The sequence below is a fragment of the Lissotriton vulgaris genome, chromosome 5 (assembly GCF_964263255.1).
Source record: "Lissotriton vulgaris chromosome 5, aLisVul1.2, whole genome shotgun sequence".
In the NCBI taxonomy this organism is placed as follows: Eukaryota; Metazoa; Chordata; class Amphibia; order Caudata; family Salamandridae; genus Lissotriton; species Lissotriton vulgaris.
In genome coordinates, this window is record NC_141693.1 from 54,401,464 (window position 1) to 54,420,355 (window position 18,892).

Here is an 18,892-nt window from a genome sequence, read left to right on the forward strand (position 1 = left end):
AGGAGAAATGAGACACAGCAGCACTTCACACGGCCGGGCGGCCGTGAAAATGAAAGCACGGCTGGCCGGACGTGAAAGCCTTTGATGCTGCATGGGGTGGAGCGGCACCAAGCTGGGCAACAGATGGCTGACAATTTGATGCTGTGCACGCGCATTTTAGGTCAATGCGCTTGCGCATTGACCTAAAAGCGCACGGGCACAGGACCAAATCGCCAGTCAGTTAAAGTCTGTTTAAAGCCCTATAGTCTCGTGACCTCAATGCTTGCGCATTGATAGGTCACGAGACCTAAAAAGGGGGGGCAAGGAGAGGAAGAATGCTAACAAAAACGCAAGGAGAAAGAAGTGAAAACAAGGGAAAGCGAGGAGAAGGCACACACAAAATAGGAAAAGCAAGGAGAAGGCACACAAAAAATAGGGAGAAAAGCATGGAGAAAGCAGTGAAAACGAGTGAAAAGCAAGGAGAAGGCACAGAAAATACAGGGAGAAAGCAGTTAAAACAAGAAAAATGCAAGGTGAAGGCACGTAAAAAATGGGGGGAAGCAAGGAGAAGACACACATAACAAGCATTGGCATAGCCAATAGGTCTCGCTTTTGGGACCTAATAAGTTTTTAGTTATGCAGCACAATATCCTTGGTGAAACAACATCAACTGTTGCATGGCTGAACACTTATAAGGTCCCAAAGGCGAGATCTATTGGCTATGCCAATGCTTGTTAATATTTATACAATCTTTAATGGCTTATTAAACATAAATATATGTCTAAGTGTTTCTTAAAGTATTATGATAATTATAAATATCTTTAATGGGGTTTAATATTTAATATACATTAATTATGTTATATTTATTCTATACTACATTTATTTGAATGTATAATATTAGGTTTTATTTCGTTTTATCTGTACATTTATTTTAAAGTTGCATTCATTTTTAGGAATTACATTTTTAAATACTTAAACAGTGTTTATATATTATGTTTATTTTAAAAATGCATTCCTTTTTTCATTACAATGTTAATTCTATTTACATATGTATACTTGCCAATGCAACGTTGATATTTTGATTCTCAATATTTTTGTTGTCGATATTCTTGTACTTTACATGACATGTAGGTAAAGTTGATATTTTGGCTGTAAATATTTTGCCAGTTTTGTATTTGCATCGCAATTATTTGTGGTTTATCTTTTATCATACAACCTTTCTTGAGGGGGACCGTAACACAATCACCAGCCCAGTTAATTTCTCATTCGTCTGGAGAACCACAGGGGTCAATTTGTGATCCCCATTAACTCTGCTTGCCCTAGAGTTACCGGGACACCTGGTTTTGGTAATTTGGGGAGAATGGGTAAGAGTGGAACTGATGGGGTTGCCAACTTGAATGAAAATTTGGCCATGTGAGGAGGGGGTGGGGCTTGGTGCCAAGAAATACCTAAGAGGCACCCCCCCCCCGCACCCAAGCACCCGATCCAAAAACAACAAAAAACCTTGCAGAAGCTGGTGCAGATGTCCTGGGCAGATCAAAACCTCGGAAAACATGCTGGAAATTCGCTGTATACAGTGGTTTTCAGCTCATTTCCCTCTCTCTGCGTGATATCGGCTCCTCTCGGAGTGACAGGAGTCAATATCGTGAGTCACACGGTGCCACAGTGTGAGTTGGCAGGTCTTGGGCTGGCACAGGGCACCTGATAACGAGGCCTATGTAGTGTCACAGAGGAGCTAACAAACGATGGATGGAATGCTCTCCAGAGGAATTTCCAGCATTAGACAGCATTGGCTGAAGCGCTTTCCTTTTTGCTTTCTCATTGAAGAGATGCGCTAGGAGGGAGCCGAGAGCCCAGTTTCTGTCAAAAGATGACCTCTGGTGCTCGATGCTGCACGTGGGCGGAAAGAGATGAATTAAAAAACCTGGATGAGGTTTGTGACAAATCAGTCAAATATATGCAGGTCAGAGGTGAACGAAACAAAGATTAATAGGAGAGCAGTCAGGGCAACACCTGGTGTAACAGCGACAGAACGGTGTTTAGGTTACAGCGCCACCTACAGGGAGCTGGCAAGCGATGCCTGCTTCTGGTGCAGTACCTTTTACACAAAGAACGCGCAATGGCTTGCCAGGACAGGCATCGCAAAGCTGCCGAGGATTTTCAATCTTTGCACGAAGAACAGTTAAGCATTGTTGGGAAACAGAGCGAAACGTGCACGAGCAGTTTTAATCAGCTGCTGCATCTCCCTAGAAGGATCCTGCCAAGAACTCTAATGGGTAGGCGGTGAAGAAAGGAGTAGAAAATAAAATGTGCAAACTTGGTGAAGAAAACGTGGCCCTAGGAGTCCGGGCGATCTGACCTGGAAGACGAACAAATAAAATGTGTGCTTCAAGCAAGTTTTAAAGGCTGTAAAGAGTGAAAACAAGACAAGCAATGGCCAATGGCTGCGTGGCTGTGAAAGTGACATGGCCGTAAAAGTGAAAGAAATGGCGAGCGATGCGGACGAAGAGATAAGAAAGGCAGATGGCAGATGGCGGCTGCGCGCGTGCACGCAAGTTTGAGCCCAGCAAAAAGCTTGTGGGTAGCACTTTGAAAACCCCCTTACTAAAAGTCGAGCAAGCAGCGCATGCACTGCTCTAGGTTCGACATAAAAACGGGGGAGGGAATCAGGAGAAAGCAGTGAGAATCAGGGGAAAGCAAGGAAAAGGCACTCAAAAAATGGAGGGAAAAGCAAGGAGAAGGCAAGAACAAGAGTGATGCAGCAACACGGAGGGAGCTGGGCCTGAAACCTGCTCAAAGGGGTCCATTGAGTAGATCCTGGGAGGCGGGAGAGGCTCCGGTGACCGGGGCTAGGCAGGAAGTAACGGTAAGCATACTGGAGCGGCGATTAGGGAAAACGAAAGGCAAAAGCCTTGGTGTTTGGCGGCTCCTACGAAGGGCTCAATTTCTGAGTCCTTCCATTTGTTTACAAATGAAGCACTGGAGTCTGGCGTAGAATAAGGAGCCACAAGTGATGTAGCAGGCCCCCAGAACAAAGAGTGTAGGAGCCTTCCTTCTCTTCCTCTTATACATGATAAAGTCTTACAAGCAAATTGAAAATGTGCTGGCTTTGTTGTGTGTTTTAAACACTTCCATCCATGTGCTCAATATTTGGCAAACTGCACTTTACTGCACAATGTTAGATCCCCTCTTGTTCTGTGATGTGGAATCAAAGGCCACCTAAAGAGGGAGTAAGAAGTGAAAAGGAGAGGGGGCACTGCAGCGCCAGCTCGCTCAGAGGCCAAAATGCACCAGGATAGAGGCCAGGGATAAATACAGAGTCACAAGTTGAAATGTGATCGCCACATGTTGGCACAGCCAGTGCTTGTATCTCTGGACACACGTGTCTAGGTTGTTGTCCGTCATCAGCAGAGAGCTACAGACTGGTTTCAGAAGGGAGCTTAAATATGCTTTTAGTCTCCGGTGAAGAAGCACTCCAAAGAGCAGGCGCATGCACACAGGTTGATAACTCCAAGGAGAAGCTCCCTCTCCAGAAGGAGGGAGGACACTGCCAGGCATAACTGCACCAGTTCGCCCACACTGTAGCAGATGCTCTACTGGAGGCAGTCCTTTCAATTTACTCACAGTTTGAAGGCTGCTGCAGTCACAGTATTTGCATCCATCAGCAGCAGAGAGCAGCAGGGTGCTTGAAATCCTGCTCAGTGCACCTCAGGTGAAGACTCACTCCAGAGCACAGATGCCTCCCTCAGGCTGCCATAGCAGCGCCTTCCCCTGTGTGGATCATGCTGACAGCCTGCAGGTTGTTTTCCCACAACGGAAACTTCTATTTTTTCAAGCAGCACTGGCGCCCTTTATAGAATATGGGCTGAGTTAAATACAAGGCTTCTCACTTGTGAATACAAACCAAGGGGTGAGGGTCTACTCTTCCCTGCACGCCCCCCTCTCTGTGTTGGTCGCCAATCACAGCAGGGCCGCAAAAAGCGAAAGTAATATTCATTAGGCAGATAGTTCTGCACCCTCCTGTGGCCACAGATTTGGAGACGAGTTCTATAGGGGCGTCAGTGGCATTGCAAAATGAAAGACTGGTCACAAAAAGTTTGTTTGCAATTTGAGACCGGTGGTTTAGTACATCTGGTCTTGGTAAGAAAGAAGGTCCAGAGATCCTTTTCCTGGATAGTATTACCTATTTGTAGAGGTAATAGGAGGAGGTTCACTCGAGGTGCTGGACCTTACTGACCTTTTATTGCAAGAAGTTAGGGAAACAGATGAATGCATACTCATCCATAGTGAGTGTTAATATTCCTTTGGCCAAAAAACGTTAAAGTTCAATTGATATTTATTTTCTGCTTTTATTCTTCATATTTAAGTCTTGATTCATATACTATCATCATTCTACAGAATGTTCAGGGATAGTCTTTTAGACATTCAACAGCAGACAAGTATTTCGCCCTTTAGCGGTCAGTTGAACCAGGGCTTTCTCAAGGCTGCAACAGATGTAATTAGTAGCATAAGTTTAAATAAATTTAAGAACCAGTTATAGTCACCACCGAATGCTATATGACGAGTGCAGAAAATTTCAAACGAAGTGCTGATTCAGAGGATCAGAGAAATGCAAAAACTAGTGTAGAAATGGTAAAATTTAGTATAGATACAGTAAAATTTAGAGAGAACAGATAAGGACAATCTACTTTAGTGCTTGTCCTTATCTCCCGCAGAGCTGGGAGTTCCTCGACCAGAAGCGGTGGAAGATATATGAATGAGGTGAGGCCATCAGACACTGGCTAGGATGATTCCTTCAACTTTAGGATCAACACCAGGGCTCTTCAAAGTCAGTCCTGGAGGGCCGGATCCATGCAAGATTTTTAAGATAACTACATTTGTCTAAATGGAGATAAGCTAAAATTCTAGCATGGATCCGTCCCTCCAGGTCCGACTTTGGAGAACAATGATCTAGACCTTCAGACCATCTGTGAGGCAAGCCATGCGTTTACAACTAGTGAGAAACACAAGACACGCTGAAGTGTGACCAGTGAAGAGTGGTACAACAGCTGCCGATGCGAAACTCAGTCGTTGGATGTATGCATATGGCACCCACAGTGAGGAGGAAAGGATGCTGCTGGCTTACATTATAAAGAATTAGTACTTTCTGAGCCTAAGAATCAATTTGCAATTCACGTGGCACGTGCTGGGAGGAAGTGTTAAGTATTCTGCATGCTGAGTAGATGGTTTGCTTCAGGACATGCCGGTCTAAGGACCTTCCTACTTTTTATAGTACTTAAGGGAGTCCGGCAGTGGCACTCAGTTGTATTTACTTGTTAAACTAGCTCTCTTATACATTCTAAGAAGAGAATGAAGGAAATCAGGAGTGAAGGAAAGAAGGAAAAATAGGAGGAAATAAGACAGGAAATGAAAGGAGGCAAAAAAAAATATATGAGAGAGAGAGAGAGAGAGAGAGAGAGAGAGAGAGAGAGAGAGAGAGAGAGAGAGAGAGAGAGAGAGAGAGAGAGAGAGAGAGAGAGAGAGAGAGAGAGAGAGAGAGAGAGAGAGAGAGAGAGAGAGAGAGAGAGAGAGAGAGAGAGAGAGAATGAGTGCGTGTTGCATGATGGTGAAGAAGGGCACGGTGTAGGCTAGAATGGAGGGAAATGTTGAGAGGCCTTTAGGTCTCACTGTGGGAAAGGCTGGGCTTGTCCATGGATTCCAGTGTGTGAGGAGTGCAGTGAAACAAACAGATGCCTGGCTTCTCTCAGGTGCTGTACCTGGCTCTGGCATCAGTCTCCTCAGGATCAGCACACCCACGACCATGTGCTCCTTCTCTCCCATCAGTCCTTCTATGCACCTCCTTCACGTACACACTATCCTGCAAGTCTCGGGTGGCCGTACCCATGGAGGCCCAAGGGTTGGGGCCAAGGGGGGCAGCAGGAAAGGGCATCTGTACCATGGGCCGAACAGCTGTCCCTGGCGCGAAGGACAATGGGACTGGGGGCAGCCTGTTCTCGAAGTGTGATGGGGTCATCAATCTAGGCTGACCTAGAATAGCAAAAGAGAGAGAGACACAGGTGAGGTAGACCAAAGAGCAAGTGTGAGGCCACAGTCTACAGAGTATCTATCCAACAAGAACACCACTCTTCACCTCCACAGAATAATTTAAAGTCAACCTCTGACCACTCTTAAGATATCATCCCCACCACAAACCTACTTCCAGAAAGTTCAAAAGCCACTCTCCTGCCACATATGGGAACCACAAAAGAGATACCCCTTGAACCAGCTCCACCAAATGCAAACTTATATGCCCCCTTAAAACATCCATTTACCCACTAACACCCCCCTTGGAAGCGTAAAAAGCCAACCTTTCAAGGCATTAGTTAGACTCAACAAAAGACCTCTTGGTGCCCAGATCCTTCAAATGACACCTTCTAAGCCTCCTTTGAGGCACTTCCTCTCCCAAGACACCCTTTTACTCAGAAGGAGTAGCCATGCACTGAATCTCCCTCTTCACAGATACCAGCTCCACCAAAAACCTTCTGACTTTAAATAACCATTAAAACAGGGGTTCATCTCATCTGCCATATATTCATTCGCTCACTGAGTGAAGTCTCACTATGCAGAAAATGGTTTCACTCTAGTCTGACAGACTGAAGGATAGCATCACAAGTGGTAATTACGGTTTCCCTTATTCTATAGCAATTACGGTTTACCTTATTCTATAGCATGGGCTTGACCTTTAAATCCTTCAGCCTCACACATCTGAAGGTCACGAAACTTCGGTATATTTGTGCTGTTGAAATAAGTGAACATAACATTTCAGCTCATATTTGAAACCGAGAAGTGTTACCTGCTGGCTTTGGAGCTGCGAACGCAGAGGGAGGTTCAAGTTTCTCCTCAGCTTTCCTTCGCTCATCCATTGTGGTCTGTTTTGGCCTTGGAAGATATAGAAAACACAGTTTAGATTTTTGGGATTCCTCATTTGCGAGCACGGGTGGCAGAAATTTAAACAATAATATACGTGTCCCATCTCAGTCTGTGATAAATTATTCACCTAATCCCCTGCTCTTGTGACTACTGGCCATTTTCTTTTAAGTAAACGTTTTAGATGGGTTGCTCTTAGATCTGAGAGAGAAGAAATCACATCTCTCAAGCTAGGTAGAGCCAACACTGATTAAAGGGTGAGGAATGACTTAAGCTAAAGAGTGAGTGAGTATTGAATACAGAACACGCACACCGCACTGTTACCTAGAAGTTAAACAACCGATTAACCAATGGACCAAAGATCCTCGGCTTCATCTCATCTGTAAACCCTAGGCACAGATTCCTCTTATCTGGTATCTAATCATGAACACCGTGCATTCCAAATCCGACTACAACAGCAACATTTTGAGTTTCTTTAAGTGCTAGTGGTTCTCGCCTCTGTTCTCCATCTTCGGCGTCTTCTTGCTTACCTGCATTTACTGACCTGCAGATGATTGTAGGAAATATAGGGCTTTACTCAGTGAAAACATAATATCCTGACATGAGTACAGTCAAGTGTCTTACTTAAGCGTTGAGGAAGCGCAGAGCAGACCGACCGCTAAGAAACACACCAATGAAGACCTCCTTTTAATTCTTTAAACCACAATATACCAAAATGCTACACAAAATACAAAACTGTGACAAAGGCCCATTATTTGAACCAGAGACCCTTCGTATTGCACTTCTGCTGTTTATAAACATAATTTTAAATAGTAAGTGATGAGAAAACACCTGGCACTATCAAATAATAGGGGTGCCACAGAACGACACCAACTAAAGGACCAACAGCTGCACTGTTCCTACTTACCTTTGAATATTTTTACAGCTGTAATCTTAGTTCACCATCAATTGTCCCTTAACTCCTAGAGATCGACTACTCATAGCGCGCTGCGTGAATGATCATGAATACATGACCAAACAGCAAGAAGTTCTAGAATTAGGAGCAGGGGCAGTATGACAGCTGCAGAATATTTTGAATGTAGCCTCCCTTCCAGACATTAGGGCAGTGAGACTCCTGAATTGAGGAGGCACAGAGAGTACTACTCCTACAACAGCCTGAATCGTTTTATATGGGTCCACAACAGAGAGGTCAGGACCTCGTGTACAAAATCACTTTGCGATCACAAACCCTGTGATTTGTAAAACCACAGGGTTTGCCATCTCGAAATGACTGTTCTTTATATACAAAAGCTCTTTACCAAGTCATAAAATTCTCTTGGACGTAAAATGACTTTTCTGGTCCTTTCCATATCACAAATAGAAGTAGTGTGAAAGGAAGCCCCTCCCATTTTTGATTCTGAAAGTAATAATATCAGTGGCTTACATAGAAACATATAGTTGAGGTTTACGGATCTGTAGGCCAGCGCCTTCCCCTCCAAACCAGTGCCACCCGATTTACTAATAATTCAATTTGACCAGAAGCAGGCACACCATAGAATCTTGTCCTTGTTCATTCCTGCCTTATTACCTCTGTTTGTTTATTATAAATTCACAACATTCCTTCATTTTCTTTTGATCATAAATATTTTTTATTCCGATCACATCAAGTCTCTTAGCTGTGCTTCCTCAGGTTCCAGACCCTCCTTTTGCAGACCATGAGCAGTTTACGGAGATCAACCTTTTCCTCTCAGGCAGGGCTTAAGTGGTGAGCGTCCACTTTACAACAGCATTCAAAATCAATGCGGGTGCTGCGGTCAGAGCTGCTTGGATGAAGGTCTCGATCCCATCTTACACTGAGTAGAGTGAAGACCCTGCAGGACTCTGGAGGTTTACGCCCCGAGTAAGCGGGTGTTTCCCTCAAAACACATGTTGGATGACTTAATTTCAATAAGAAATAATTTCTGGATCTGGAACCTGACGAAAATCATGGCTAACAGAGTTGCTGTGATCGGAATAAAAAACAAATTTCTGATAAAGAGAAAACTTTGGAATGTTGTGAATTTATGATAAACAAGGAGATCTAATACGTGAAGGAACGAACTAGAACAAGATTTGAAGATGTGCCTCCTTCTGATGAGGTCAATGGTTTAAGACTGCAAGTGAGGTCACAAACACTGATGAGTTACCAACCTCTATGTTGGGGTAACAACTGTTTTTCAAAGGGGAGGGTTCTCAATAGCATCGCTTCCCATTTGGGAATGGTATTGGCAGACTCAGGAGGAGAAGGCAGTGATCAAGGGCCCCCACTGCCTGCTCCACCTGAAGTGTTCCAAAACAGAACACTTAAAAAATAAGGGACATAGCGCTTGATGTTAAAAAAAAAAAAAAAAAAAAAATTGTCTCAATTTGAGACCAGTATTTTTTTCATCAGTGAAGAATTTTTACGAACCAACCTATGTACTAACAGGTCAGTTCGTAAAACTCCAGTTAGGAGTAGGTCACAAAGCGACCTGTTTCATGAATATTTATGAGGTAGATAGCAAATTGTGACTCACTTCTATTGGTGGTTGGCGGTCATCATAGGAACGGTAGCCTGCTAGGGTCAGCAGACCACCATCTCTGTGATCGCCATTAAGTAAAGTAAAAGCCCATTTTCGTTGAGGAAACAGTGCTGCATTAAAGAAAAAAAAATCTTTTTTTAATGTTTGTTTTAGAGTACTATCAAACAAATGTTTTTCCATTCATTGACAAAGGAAAAAGGGTCCTAATAGAACACGGCCCTTTTGCGAATGGGTTACCAGGCCACTTCGGGATTGTGTAACTTTTCAACGTTTTGTGACGGGATTAGGGTAGCAAAACAGTGATACATGACACACCAATTAAGTATTTGGATAGACGCCCACACATACCACTTACAAATATTGAATCAGTATGTAGCGCAATCACATTTTAGGATTTGGTAGTAATGCTTTGGACATCTGGCCCATACTGTTGTCTGTGATGGGCAGAAATGAGCTCAAAAAGAAACTTGTATTCTTTAAAAAAAATATATATATACAAACAAACATTCTTGATGCAGCAATGAAAATTGCCGACCCTTACGAGGGACATGGCTGAGCCCAGAAATAGCAGGCCTCGAGAAATCTACTCGCACACTTGCTATGGCGAGTCAGATTTCATCAGTGTGAGCTATTTTTAGGGTCTACTGGCCCGTTCTGGCGAGCCGACAAATACCAGGTGTTCTGTTCACTCACACAAAACAAAAAAACATAACTGACTCTCTCCAATGCACTACTCTGTCTCTCTCTATACGTCTCTCAATACATACCCTCACTCTCCGACTCATCCCAAACCTCATTCTACTACTAATATAGTCTCCAAAACAACCCTTTCTAGACTCTTCCCTCCTCGGCTTACCCCACATCTCAGTTTGCTACAATAATCTCCCAAACAACCCTTTCAAAATTCTTCCCTCGTGTATCCCTCTTTCGGCCCCTCCCAACCCTTGATATACTACTATGATCTCCCGAATCCTTTCCTAGAGACTCTTTCATCCATCTCTCCTTTAACTCAGCCTAAACCTCATCTTACCACTATGATCTCCCAACTAACACTTCCTACAGTCTTCCCTCTTCTATTCTTCCATTCTCGTATTTCCCTATACTAATCCATCACTAAACCTTTTGAGTTCCGGAGTAGCATGCTACACACCGAAAAGCGCTTTGATGCCTCGTCAGGGGTAGTAAGCGCTATATATAAATACAATTACATAGTGAATGAGACATAAAGATGCCTTTAAATCTTGTTGTTATCTTGTCACATGCTCTGCATTTAGAGACAGGTGTCAAAAATCTGTTTTTCTTCTTACATTTACTTTTCTTTCTCCGACTGCAAAGTCAGAGGATCTCTTACAATCCTGCTGTGCAAAGTGTGTGAAATGAAAGGCTGTAAGATGTCAGGATTTTTTGTAATATACCATTTAAATAGCTAAAAAGTGCACAGCCCAAACATTTCAAACTATATTTCAGTAGTTATGAAAGCACATTTTTTGTTATTCAGTGTGGGGGAAAATAATATTTCTATAGGACAAAAACAAACTAGAGCACATTACTTGGTGATGTGCAAATCCATTTTTTGCTGAAACCTAATTTCCCAACATCGTTTATGGACTACATAGTTTTATTAGTAAAACCACGAGTTAATGGAAATGTTTGTGGCCATTTTAATGGGAAATGCGTGGTCTGTAAATGACCGTGCACTATCATATCATGCTTTAGTAATATATTTATTAGAACAGAGTTTTTAAACACGAACTGGGAAATATTCCTGACTCTGCAATGATGACAATCAGGGGTCATGTGTATCCTATATATGGGCCAGATTAGTATTCAACATTGAGCAAATGTTTAGTCTATTAAATCGAAAAAGAGTTATTTTTGTACAGCAGAAATGCTGAACTCGCATATTTAAAGGGGCTCTCAAATGTGATGATGAAAAAGGCAGGTCCAGATCATAAAATATTTGTCTAGGATCACACAATTTTAGACAGGTTTACAGGTCAAGTACAATACGGGTTAGTCGAGTAGATTATTCACGTTAATACACCTGCAGGTCTAGTTACATTTTATGGATTTTTTGAGGCCTGAATAGGCATGGCAGGCCCAAAGGACAGGCATATATCATCCACCTTTTCCACTATAGTTTTTTTTAATATTATTGCCATGCATGCCTATTGTTTTAATTATTTTCCATGTGTATTATTAATAAATGTAGCTATGTATAATCTGTAAAGCACTCTGATACCCTTGGTTCAAGTTTGCGCTATATAAGACTCGAAAAAAATAAAAGAAATGCTGCTGTGAGTCAGGTGAATCCGTACTCTTGGTGAAGCACATGCAGCTCTCAGTAAAATTGTTGCAGACCTCAATGAGGCACATACTGCTCTCAGAAAGACATTATAAATCCTAGTGATGGACATGCTACCATCAGCGAGGAACATGGACATGTCCTAAGAGAGGGACATGTCTGATCCTGGAGACATACAAAACTGACCAAAAGATTTTTTTATTTATTGTATTTTTCTAGAATTACATATCGTGAAATTGACCGGAGGGCACTGGAACGCTTTACAGAATAGCAAAGCAACCTTTATAAACAAGAGACAAGGAAGATAATAAAAACAATAGGCATACATGGTAATAATACACAAACAATAGTGGAACAGATGGGCAATATAGTTCAGAGGTAGCGATGGAAGGCTATTTCAAACGTTAGGGGAGTGCACAGTTAATTTCGGATGTAGAGTTGTTCAGGCTCATTGAGGTTGATGGGGAAAGTGAGCAGGCAAGTTAGTATGCTGCTCTACATGAGGAGCATTAATGCCCCAAGTGAAAGACATACTGCAGATCTCACTGAGAGACACTCTGCTCCAGCTAAAAAACACTGCAGATTGCAATGAGGGACGAGCTGCTTCCTAGTGTGGGCCAATGTAGATCTCACTGAGAGATACAATGCTTTCCGTAGAAAAACACTGCAGATCTCTGTGAAGGACATGCTGCGTTCTACTGTGGGACAGTGCAGACCTCATTGAGAGACATGATGCTCTCCATAAAAAAACACTGCAGACCTCAGTGAGGGACACACTCCTTCCTGGTGTGGGACAGTGCAGACCTCAGTGAGGGACAGGCTTATTCCTAAAGTGGGACAGTGCAGACCTCGGTGAGGGGCATGCTGCTTCCTGGTGTGGGACAGAGCAGACCTCAGTAAGTCAAGTCAAGTCAAGTCATAAAATTTGTATAGCGCACTACATACCCAGAGGGTTTCAAGGCGCTTAGGAAGGGGAGGAGGATTATTTGTCAAATATCCACGTTTTAAGCTGCTTTCTGAAGGCTAGGTGATTCTGGGTGAGGCGAAGGTAGGCGGGGAGTGAGTTCCATGTTTTGGCAGCCAGGTATGAAAAGGATCTGCCTCCCATGGTGGTCTTGTTGATGCGAGGTACAGTGGCGAAGGCTTGGCTGGAAGAGCGAAGTTGGCGGGAGGGGGTGTAGAAGGACAGTCGAGAGTTGAGGCAGTCTGGTCCGATGTCGTAGAGTGATTTGTGTGCGTGGGTAAGCAGTCGGAAAGTGATCCTTTTATTGACGGGTAGCCAGTGGAGGTCTTTAAGGTGACCAGAGATGTGTTCGTTGCGTGGGATGTCTAATATGAGCCTCAGACCTCGGTGAGGGGCATGCTGCTTCCTGGTGTGGGACAGAGCAGACCTCAGTAAGGGACAGGCTTATTCCTAAAGTGGGACAGTGCAGACCTCGGTGAGGGGCATGCTGCTTCCTGGTGTGGGACAGTGCAGGCCTCAGTGAGGGACAGGCTTATTCCTAAAGTGGGACAGTGCAGGCCTCAGTGAGGGTCAGGCTGCTTCCTGGTGTGGGACAGTGCAGACCTCAGTGAGGGACAGGCTTATTCCTAAAGTGGGACAGTGCAGACCTCGGTGAGGGGCATGCTGCTTCCTGGAGTGGGACAGAGCAGATGTTAGTGAGGGACAGGGTGCCTCTTGCTGTGGGACAGAGCAGACGTTAGTGAGGGACAGGGTGCCTCTTGCTGTGGGACAGAGCAGACGTTAGTGAGGGACAGGCTGCCTCCTGCTGTGGGACAGAGCAGATGTTAGTGAGGGACAGGGTGCCTCTTGCTGTGGGATAGAGCAGACCTCAGTGAGGGAGAGGCTGCCTCCTGCTGTGGGGCAGGGCAGGGCTCAGTGAGGGAGAGGCAGCTTCCTGCTGTGGGGCAGGGCAGGGCTCAGTGAGGGAGAGGCAGCTTCCTGGTGTGGGACAGAGCAGACCTCAGTGAGGGAGAGGCAGCTTACTGGTGTGGGACAGTGCAGACCTCAGTGAGGGACAGGCTTATTCCTGAAGTGGGACAGTGCAGACCTCAGTGAGGGAGAGGCAGCTTCCTGGTGTGGGACAGTGCAGGTCTCAGTGAGGGACATGCTTATTCCTAAAGTGGGACAGCGCAGACCTCAGTGAGGGGCATGCTGCTTCTTGGTGTGGGAGAGAGAGCAGGTCTCAGTGAGGGACAGGCTTATTCCTAAAGTGGGACAGTGCAGACCTCGGTGAGGGGCATGCTGCTTCCTGGTGTGCGACAGTGCAGACCTCAGTGAGGGACAGGCTTATTCCTAAAGTGGGACAGTGCAGACCTCGGTGAGGGGCATGCTGCTTCCTGGTGTGGGACAAAGCAGAACTCAGTGAGGGACAGGCTGCCTCCTGCTGTGGGATAGATCAGACGTTAGTGAGGGACAGGGTGCCTCTTGCTGTGGGATAGTGCAGACCTCAGTGAGGGACAGGCTGCCTCCTACTGTGGGACAGAGCAGGGCTCAGTGAGGGACAGGCTGCCTCCTACTGTGGGACAGAGCAGACCTCAGTGAGGGACAGGCTGCCTCTTGCTGTGGGACAGAGCAGACCTACGTGAGGGAGAGGCTGCCTCTTGCTGTGGGACAGAGCAGGGCTCAGTGAGGGACAGGCTGCCTCCTGCTGTGGGACAGAGCAGATGTTAGTGAGGGACAGGGTGCCTCTTGCTGTGGGATAGTGCAGACCTCAGTGAGGGAGAGGCTGCCTCCTGCTGTGGGACAGAGCAGGGCTCAGTGAGGGAGAGGCAGCTTCCTGGTGTGGGACAGAGCAGGGCTCAGTGAGGGACAGGCTGCCTCCTGCTGTGGGACAGAGCAGATGTTAGTGAGGGACAGGGTGCCTCTTGCTGTGGGATAGTGCAGACCTCAGTGAGGGAGAGGCTGCCTCCTACTGTGGGACAGAGCAGGGCTCAGTGAGGGACAGGCTGCCTCCTGCTGTGGGACAGAGCACACCTCAGTGAGGGACAGGCTGCCTCTTGCTGTGGGACAGAGCTGACCTACGTGAGGGAGAGGCTGCCTCTTGCTGTGGGACAGAGCAGGGCTCAGTGAGGGACAGGCTGCCTCCTGCTGTGGGACAGAGCAGATGTTAGTGAGGGACAGGGTGCCTCTTGCTGTGAGATAGTGCAGACCTCAGTGAGGGAGAGGCTGCCTCCTGCTGTGGGACAGAGCAGGTCTCAGTGAGGGAGAGGCAGCTTCCTGGTGTGGGACAGAGCAGGGCTCAGTGAGGGACAGGCTGCCTCCTGCTGTGGGACAGAGCAGATGTTAGTGAGGGACAGGGTGCCTCTTGCTGTGCGATAGTGCAGACCTCAGTGAGGGAGAGGCTGCCTCCTGCTGTGGGACAGAGCAGACCTCCGTGAGGGAGAGGCAGCTTCCTGGTGTGGGACAGAGCAGGGCTCAGTGAGGGACAGGCTGCCTCCTGCTGTGGGACAGAGCAGATGTTAGTGAGGGACAGGGTGCCTCTTGCTGTGGGATAGTGCAGACCTCAGTGAGGGAGAGGCTGCCTCCTGCTGTGGGACAGAGCAGACCTCAATGAGGGAGAGGCAGCTTCCTGGTGTGGGACAGAGCAGGGCTCAGTGAGGGACAGGCTGCCTCCTGCTGTGGGACAGAGCAGATGTTAGTGAGGGACAGGGTGCCTCTTGCTGTGGGATAGTGCAGACCTCAGTGAGGGAGAGGCTGCCTCCTGCTGTGGGACAGAGCAGACCTCAATGAGGGAGAGGCAGCTTCCTGGTGTGGGACAGAGCAGGGCTCAGTGAGGGACAGGCTGCCTCCTGCTGTGGGACAGAGCAGATGTTAGTGAGGGACAGGGTGCCTCTTGCTGTGGGATAGTGCAGACCTCAGTGAGGGAGAGGCTGCCTCCTGCTGTGGGACAGAGCAGACACTAAGGGACCTACGGACACCAGTGATAGAGTGACAGTATTTCACCGAGGAAACATTGCAGACCAGTGACAGACACGGTGCTCTCAGCAGGTGACTCTACAGTCCCTCGTGGTGATGGGCACTGCTGGGGACAAGGATGGGACAGCTTTCGGCACCAACAGGAGCCCCCAGCCCCCTCTGAGGGGCGAGATGCACCTAATGCGGGTGTGCTGCTGACAAGCCATTGTACAACCTGCAGCTCTGAGAGGGGGACATCCATACATAAAACACAGACCCCAGTACCCTGCCCTCCATGCACCAAACTACAGTTACCTGCTTCTACTTCTCCAAAAAGTCGCGTTCCGGGGTGTTTTGACCCTTCGCGGTCCCCGTAGCCCCTCACTCCTCTTCTAACTGAAGGCAGCTGTCTCTAAGCAACGGCTGCCCCACGAGCAGGCTACAGACATAGAAGTAGGACATAGCGCGGCGAGCCACCATGGACTCATGCATCCATGGAGACAGAGGAAGGACTAACATTACGGTATCCACGAACATAAAGGAAGGACAATGACAGCCCACAGAGGTATGAAGGATGCAGTACAGTAACAAACACCAACAAGTTAGAAAACTTTCTTCTTTCAGTATAATTAAGGAAGTATAAAAAAGTGTTTCATGATTTCTTTGATAAACGTTTGTTTCTGAAATTTTTGTGTATTGTTTTGCAGTTCAAATCATCTAAATTGCTTGGCTGGAGTACCCACATCTAATAATGAGTCACCGCGTATCCCTGGATTCCAGTAATGATTCAATGGGGGTCCCCAGCTTCTAGTAATAATTAGGTGAGGGTCCACAGAAGTCGAAAAGTTAAGAACCGCTGGTTCAGCACATTGAGCATCTGTGAGTGGCAGCCCCAGTGTATCCAGGAGCACTCTGACTAAAGCTTCTCTGCACAATTTGCAGGCCTGCCAAGTATCACACATCGGGCGTGACGCTAAGGCATTTCAGTGTGGTGTTCCCACATCACCGCATTGAAATGCCTTGTCACGCATTTTTGCCACTGACCACACTCTGCTAACAGTGCGGAAACTGTCTGCCCACTAAGCCAGGTGCTAGCGTGTGCCTCCTTTGCAGACTTCACTTGCGAGGAGCAGCAGCTTAACAGTCAAAGATCTGCTCTGACTTAAGTGCTACAATATTACAATATCTGCCCCGCTTCCTGCAAAATTCCTGCCCGCGCTGCGCCAGCTGCGCAGCTAGTGTCAGTCACATTGAGCAACTCTGACTGCAGCCTAATTAATACCGAGACCTGGCAGAGCCTGCCGGTTGTAGGTGCTGCAATGGTAATGGGCAGTGCTTGCACCGCAGTAATCATATTTTTAAAAAGCGTGATCGACGACATCCACACGATCTGCAGCAAACCCGACACGACTGCTAGATCCGCGAACACAGCACTACAGACAGCACGGCCGCTGAATTTTCATGCCGCTGGAGTGGTTGTGGTCACGAGGAGGCCAGGCCCATACCTGTTTGCAGCCGCTGAAGCTCACCTAAAAGTAAGTTAGTAGAGTGAGATATCCTCACTCTTCTAAAATGTGGTTTCAATTATATTATCATGTGGGTTATCTTTGTCTGGATGCCTTGCATTACAGGTGAAGTCTTAGTGTACTTCATTTTCAGCTGCAACATCATCTGTATCACGCTGGTGGCTGCGGAGATGGGCTGGTAGTTGTGCGCCAACCAGGACGGCCGCAGCGCTCGGGTGAATTGAGGGTCGAGGCGTTTTTTAAATAAATATTGACATGGGGTGCACCTTGGTTGTGACCTCCGGCCCTCCTGATCCCAAGTGACAGCTCAGGGGACTCACACAAGCGTCCAGCTCCCCTTCTGACATTTCTCCCCTTCTCCTAGTCCACTCAATGGAGTGTGAAAACAGGAAACAGCAATCAGGAAACAAGTTGAATGTTTACAAAGGATATCAGAATTTGGGCCTTACACATGAAATATGACAAATACACAAGAAAGAGAGAAATCAAAAGTTAAACGTACTTTGTTATTTATAACATGTAAATATGTTTGAGTACAGAGTCTTTGATGATTCAATATACTCCGCCCGATTAATTTAGACCCCAGCATTTTAAGAGCAAATGAACTTCTACTTGCAAGCAACAGTCAAATAGTAGTTGCTTTCCACGATTCCTGTTAGTTTAACAGGATTTCAAATCGTAACAAACCAGATAGTGGGAACCAAAAGATGTCTTAATTGTGTTTTCTCACTTCCCTTAAGATGTATATATGCCATGATATATCTATATGGAAGCCTAGAAGCCCTGGCATTGATGGTGATAATAACAGCCGAGAAAGTGCACGCTACGTAAAATACAGGAAGCGGCCGGCCGGAGAAACTCAAGCATAATGAAGCACAAGAGAAAGAACACAGTCTCAGGATTGCAAGGTCTGAGTAACGCCAGCCCTGTCCAGTACAACGCATCAGATGTTACAGCGCCTGCGCTGAGCTCTGCATTGCACTCACAGTCTGCAGTCTCAGGATTGCAAGGTCTGAGTAACGCCAGTCCTGTCCAGTACAACGCCTCAGGTGTTACAGCGCCTGCGATGAGCTCTGCATTGCAGTCACAGTCTGCAGTCTCAGGATTGCAAGGTCTGAGTAACGCCAGCCCTGTCCAGTACAACGCCTCAGGTGTTACAGCGCCTGCGCTGAGCTCTGCATTGCAGTCACAGTCTGCAGTCTCAGAATTGCAAGGTGTGAGTAAAGCCAGCCCTGTCCAGTACAACGCCTCAGGTGTTACAGCGTCTGCGCTGAGCTCTTCATTGCAGTCACAGTCTGCAGTCTTAGGATTGCAAGGTGTGAGTAACACCAGCCCTATCCAGTACAAAGCCTCAGGTATTACAGCGCCTGCGCTGAGCTCCGTATTGCAGTCACTATCTGCAGTCTCAGGATTGCAAGGTCTGAGTAACGCCAGCCCTGTCCAGTACAACGCCTCAGGTGTTACAGCGCCTGCGCTGAGCTCTGCATTGCAGTCACTGTCTGCAGTCTCAGGATTGCAAGGTCTGAGTAACGCCAGCCCTGTCCAGTACAACGCCTCAGGTGTTACAGCGCCTGCGCTGAGCTCTGCATTGCAGTCACAGTCTGCAGTCTTAGGATTGCAAGGTGTGAGTAACGCCAGCCCTGTCCAGTACAATGCGACAGGTGTTACAACGCCTGCGCTGAGCTCTGCCGTGCAGTCACTGTCTGCAGTCTCAGGATTGCAAGGTGTAAGTAACGCC

At 46.6% G+C, this 18,892-nt stretch overlaps 1 protein-coding gene across 1 annotated transcript in view; it reads right to left on the bottom strand.

The window, feature by feature from the left end:
- The window catches only part of CCHCR1 (coiled-coil alpha-helical rod protein 1), a 121,936-nt gene extending 105,865 nt beyond the window's left edge, over positions 1-16,071 (bottom strand). Inside the window, exons 1-3 of the mRNA XM_086920830.1 lie at positions 15,944-16,071; positions 6,812-6,897; positions 5,736-6,006 (exon numbers count right to left, since the gene is read on the bottom strand). Of these exons, the coding sequence (XP_086776956.1) occupies positions 5,736-6,006; positions 6,812-6,881 (341 nt within the window). The 5' untranslated portion in view covers positions 6,882-6,897; positions 15,944-16,071. The remainder of the gene's footprint in view (positions 1-5,735; positions 6,007-6,811; positions 6,898-15,943) is intronic.
- Between the last annotated feature and the right edge of the window lie 2,821 nt (positions 16,072-18,892).